At 46.6% G+C, this 6,038-nt stretch overlaps 1 protein-coding gene across 1 annotated transcript; it reads right to left on the reverse strand.

The window, feature by feature from the left end:
* Positions 1-204: 204 nt before the first annotated feature.
* LOC311246958 (troponin I, fast skeletal muscle-like) lies at positions 205-5,803 on the reverse strand. The gene is made up of 6 exons (XM_084337222.1): positions 5,704-5,803; positions 5,542-5,578; positions 5,125-5,253; positions 1,470-1,559; positions 928-1,104; positions 205-430 (listed from the first exon to the last, which is right to left on the reverse strand). Exons 1-6 carry the CDS (start codon positions 5,709-5,711, stop codon positions 341-343), a joined length of 531 nt encoding a protein of 176 aa, XP_084193348.1. The 5' UTR covers positions 5,712-5,803; the 3' UTR covers positions 205-340.
* Between the last annotated feature and the right edge of the window lie 235 nt (positions 5,804-6,038).

Consider the following 6,038-nt stretch of genomic DNA (forward strand, 5'->3'; position numbering starts at 1 on the left):
AAGATTATAAGAAGATATAAAAAACAAAAAGAAACAGTCAAAAGCCCTGTCTTGGCTCAGTGACAACACTCAGGTCTTAAGAGAGACCATCCTAATGACACACAAACACACAGAGACGTTTTGATCGTCCTATTATTTATGTACAATATCTAAAATAAGGAAACATTAAATACGTTGTAATTCACAATGATCAATAGTTGACAATACAGTAATTATGCAAATAATAAAATGACACAATAATAATTGACACAACAATAATGGTACACAAGATGAGACATTGGAGGACACTAAACAAGGAGACATTGGAGGACACTAAACAAGAAGAGATTGGAGGACACATTTATGTTTGACCCTCTGTCTCAAACATCTTCTTCCTGCCGTCCATGCCAGCCTTGTTCTCGACGTTCTTACGCCAGTCAGCAGACTTCTCCTGTGAAGACAGCGAAAGAGGAAGGATGGGCACAATGTTAACGAGTGTCCTTCAATTACAAAATTGTGGTCTAGTGTGAAAGGAACGGGAGTCAGAATACAGTTTGTGGTAACGGCTGAAAGATGTCGGATCCTGCTTATCTCAACAGTGGCGCTTCCCGTTCATTATTCATACCTGCCTACAGCTATCCCAACAGTCAACCCATTAGCTAGTAAGCTAATGTTAGCAACTTAGGTTAGCAACATTATGCAATGTTAGTAACATTAGCTAGCAACATTGAACATTTGTTGAATTTGTGCTATCTCAGTTACAATGTGCTGTAAATGTCATAGAAAGCATTTCATTGGACGCTAAATTAGTATACGCTGGATGACTCATCAATTTATTTTTTCCGTTTTCCAGGAAATTGCAAACATCTATTTTTATTTCATGGGGCCATTAAAATAAATAAATCAACCTCCTTTTGGACTTTTAGTTAGCCAAAGACGTCCACCCACCTCTTCCTTGAGCTCCTTCTTGACCTGTTTCAGGTTGGCCCTCAGATCCATGGACACCTTGTGTTTGGAGCCCAGGAGAGCCGCGAGCATGGCTTCCGCAGACATACGCACTTTCTTCAGGGCGGGCTTCTTGAACTTGCGGTTCAGGTCCTGCATTTTTATCCTCAGGTCATCGATCTGACAGAGATGATGATACAAATTGTCTCCCATTTATTTAACAGAACACTTGTGTTTTTGGAGGGTGAATGGGATGCTTCTAATGGTAAATGGGATTTATATAGCGCTTTTATCCAATTCCTCACATTCACTCACACATTCACACACCGACGGTGGAGGTGACCATGCAAGGTGCCAACCTGCTCATCGGGAGCAGTTAGGGGTTAAGTGTCTTGCTCAAGGACACTTCGACATGCTGCCCAGGAGGAGCTGTAATCGAACCGGGAACCTTCTGATTACCAGACAACCGCTCTACCTCCTGAGCCACCGTCGCTTTGAGTAGGCTTTAATAAGTATAATAAGTTGTGATGTAAGTGTGACTTTACCTCCTTATTGCATTTCATAACTTTGCCCTCGATGTCGTAACGCTCTTCATCCACAATGTCGATCTGCTTGTGGAGTTTCTTACACAGGTCCTAAAGGGTAGAAGGGAGAGAGAGAGAGAGAGAGAGAGAGAGAGAGAGAGAGAGAGAGAGAGAGAGAGAGGGAGAGGGAGAGAGAGAAGAGAGAGAGAGAGAGAGAGAGAGAGAGAGAGAGAGAGAGAGAGAGAGAGAGAGAGAGAGAGAGATAGAGAGAGAGAGAGAGAGAGAGAGAGAGAGAGAGCTTAGGTGACACTCCTTTGAGAACTACCCAACTGCCGGCAGGCTAAAGGCATTTGCCTTACAGATATTGGAGCCAGAAATGATTTGCATTAGTTAATGACATACTATTGAAAGTCAGTGGTATCCAAAACTGTCTCTCATCTCACATTTGCTTCCACTCTGATGTGAAACAGTCAGAAGCTGCTTGGGATGTGCCTACCCATTTTTAAGAGGACATATTTCTATATCTAAAACATATTAGTCTGACTTACAGGATGTTAACCATGTCAGCCGTGAACGTTTTCAATATTCCTGATTAGGATCATTAACGTAAGGTTATGTATATAACCAAGTTCTGTGAGTTATGGTGCGCTCAGCACCAGTAGCATAACATCTCGCTTCAGTCGATATGCACTGAATAAAAAATTCCACCATGCACCTTTACATCCCAGCATTCGTCTGACCACACCCCCATCCGCTTACCGTCATAAGCAGGGGTGGGGCCACACACTCATCTCCTTCCCAACAAATTTCACCACAATGAAAAATCAAGGGCCGCAGCGGCGTCCTGGTGCTGAGCGCACCATAACTCACAGAACTTGGTTATATACATAACCTTACGTTCTGTTTCGTTAAGGCTTCGCTCAGCACCAGTAGCATAACAGGAGCTGAGCGGGAGCCTTAGCCCGACAAATACACCCTGCTGAGGCCCCCCACAACCATCAGACCGGGGAGGACCGAGCCCCCCCGACCCTCCCTAATGGAGGATACCCTCCCTATTGGAGGCTTACGGGAGGGAGACGGATCCGACCAGGCGAAGAGGAACTCAAGCAACTCAACGCACAGGGTGAGCAGACTGTGGCTTGACCCCACGACTACACACACGCACAACCCGCATGCCACCAGGGAACGAACGGAAGGAACAACCTCGTTACTGCCCCCAAAATCACGGGGTCAAGAGCAACCCTAACCCTGTGGCAAGGCCGTAGCAGCGGAGCGCGAAGGAAGACCCAGTCCCACTGAAGGGACTGGATCCCCTGGAAAAAGGGGGCCTGGAGAGGTCAATGACGCCAGGCATCAAGACCCCACCAGGTGGTCACTTAGTGACACCGCCCCCCACATCGCCAGCGTATTCGGATAGGGCCCCTCCAAGAGCGGGCCCTTTCCCCCCAATAGCACACCGCCTGGCACACTGACTCTGAACACAGGCAGTCAGCATGGCCGTAAGCACTCAAAAGGTTAACCAACGGAAGCAGGCAGCGCACCGGGGAAACCAGGCAGCAGGCTGTAACCTGAGCCTGGAGCACTGTGGACGAGACAGGCGCCAAAGGAGTCAGCTGAAAACAGCCCCCCCGGCGGAAGGGGCGTATGCTGGCGTTGTTGATCACCATGACAAAGCCTCCATTAAAAAAAACCCACCCAGAGGGGTTGAGGCAGAGAAGGCTGACATGATTGGCAGACGTCATGAACGTGCAGGGGCACACGCAACCGGGTAACCCGGGAGTTGACTCTGCTCCAACATACCAGGGAATCAACTACCCTCTCGGTACAGACGGTGGTTGTTCCTATAACCCCTCAAGAAAAAACTCCAAAACACACCTGCGGGTAATGGGATGGGTACCTTTCACATTTGAACCGATACCGGTACCGGTACCTGTGAATCGATACCGGTACCCAACGGTACCTTTTTTCTGTACTTTAGTCTCAAGAAATTTAATTTACCTACCTCAGTCGTAAAAAAAAAAATATCCAAACTTCAATAACTACAACGTTAACATGCAACAACTTTCATCTTCAGTCCATCTGCCGAACGATGTCTTCTTCATCTTGGCTGGCATAACCTCCAATGCTGCACGTGCGAAATAGTCAGACGCTAGTCAGGAGCGACTCGTTCATAAGAGCCGATTCATTGCCGTGAGCGTGAGTCAAATCGCTCACGTCTGGCAATGAGTCGGTTCACGCCCCGCCCCCCCCCCCCCCCCCCCGGCACGCACACAGACACACACAATGAACTCAACAGACGCTACCTTACCTGTAATGTATTATTTTTTTTTTTTTTTTTTTTTTTTGCGAGGCCCCCCTTCCCGCGAGGCTCCGCACTGCTCGCACACCCCCTGAGGCGGCCCTGGGTATACTTTCATTTGTATATGAAAGATGGGGCCTGCACGGGACAGAGAAGCATCCGCTCGAGAATCCTGGGATCACCAGGACCTGGTCGCGGCCCACTAGATTGACCATCATGGGCGTCAGACCAAGATCCTCCGACCGCCGTTTAAGCCGAGCAGAGGACCTCAGCCTGGAGTCTGCGTTTCGTAAATAGTCAGTTAACCCCCACAGCATCAACAACAACCAGAGCTCGCAAGCAAAACAGTACGTACCCCATCCTGGAAACAACCGCTTCTCACAGTTTCCCACAGTCCAGCTGTGTGGCCGGAGGGCAACCCCATTCAGCCGCAGCAAAGAGGACTATAGCTGGGGAGCATGTCAGCGGCGTGAGCTCCCAATACGAAAAGCCGTTTGAAGGTCAGAAATCATCTTCCAGACACTCCAATTAACGAAGACAATATCGCCGTATTTTCTCGAAAATAGTGAGAGAGAAAATAAAGATATGATGTCAACGTATCTCCTTGTTCTTCTGTTTTCCTTTCCTCAGACTAAATATTTTTCTCCACGTCAAGTGGGCATATAGCAGGCACTTCCTTGTGGATGAAATTTGAGAAGGAGATGAGTGTGTGGCCCCACCCCTGCTTATGAAGGTAAGCGGATGGGGGTGTGGTCAGACGAATGCTGGGATGTAAAGGTACATGGTGGAAGAATTTTTTATTCAGTGCATATCGACTGAAGCGAGATGTTATGCTACTGGTGCTGAGCGAAGCCTTAACAAAACAGAACAACAAGTCTTGGAGCAAACAAGCTACATTCTCATGATAGAAGACCTTGATGAAGAAACATTTCTCCCCCGGTGTTATTTTGCAAGGTGCATGTTGGCCTTAGTGCTGCCTTTGGCTTTGACAATTGTGATTGGTTTGAGAAAATACAAATTACAGCTACACTCAGTAGTACTAATTTGTAAATGTTGTACCCAGTGTTATCACCTGTACATTGTATATTGCTGTTGCACTTTACTACTACATTTGCACTCTGGTTGGATGCCAAACTTCTTTTCGTTGTACTGTATAATGACAATACATTTTAATCTAATCTAATCTAATCTAATCTAATCTAATCTAATCTAATCTAATCTACAAACAACCCAGACAACCCCCCGCCCCCCCTAATGTGCAGTGATGATAGTTAGTTCTGCCAGATGTTTCTCCTGCTCTGGCACAGCGCTATACAAAGTATGGAGATGCGGTGTGAGACCAGTAACATGCGGGGGTTCATTATGCAGGGTTTGTACCTGCAGCTCCTGTACAGATCCAGGGAAGGAGAGAGTGGGGCAGTTCTCCTCCATGTGCCTCTTCCTCTGCTCCTCATCCTCGTACGCCTCCTCCTCCAGCATCGTCTGGCCAATCTGCAGCATCAGACTCTGGAGGAAACCGGTAGCAAATGTTGATGATAAAGCTCATATTTAGTCATGAATCATAAATCATAACCATCCAACATCAGATGTGTGTAGATAATCTAATGGGGGCTTGAGCTCCTGTCACTTTGCCTTGCTATAACAAAACATTATTTTCTACTGTATTTTCTTTATATAGATTTTTATCTCTCTACTAATGAGGTAGAAAAAAGAGGTACCCCATTCACCAGGAGTTCACCTGGAGGGTTTTACGTCCATAAACACACCGTTTACATTTCATCAACATCGTCTTACCTTCAGATATAGCCTACGGCTCGATGACATCTTTTTCCTTTGGAGAAGAAAAGCTAGATTAGTTTTAGAAAGTGTTCCTCAAACATTTAAACATTTAAAGTTGATCCAGTAACAAAGACTCTAAAACAAATTAAATTAATGAATAATGAATACAGTACTTACTCTGACATTTTGGCTGATGGTTGATTTCACCTTCTGAACGGAAAGGATCAGTGAAGATGCACGACCAGTTCCCTTTACCTTCTCCTACTGTATACCGTAAGTCTGACTGGCTGGAACTGATGCAGTAGTCCCCTCAGCATCTACTCCCTGTGGGCTCTCTCTCTCACACACCCAGGGTTCTTCCTTTGTGGGGACACAAAGCACGTCTATATTTGACCCATGAGCAGGGCAGCAGTTGTCACTCAGATCCTGCATTGGTGCATTCCAGAATGAGGGGGGGGGGGGGGTCGCCATCTTTAATCCCAAACCACAGCAGCTGAGGCCGGTCCTCTCAT

This window comes from Notolepis coatsorum, assembly GCF_963971535.1.
Source record: "Notolepis coatsorum genome assembly, chromosome: 20".
Taxonomy (NCBI): Eukaryota; Metazoa; Chordata; class Actinopteri; order Aulopiformes; family Paralepididae; genus Notolepis; species Notolepis coatsorum.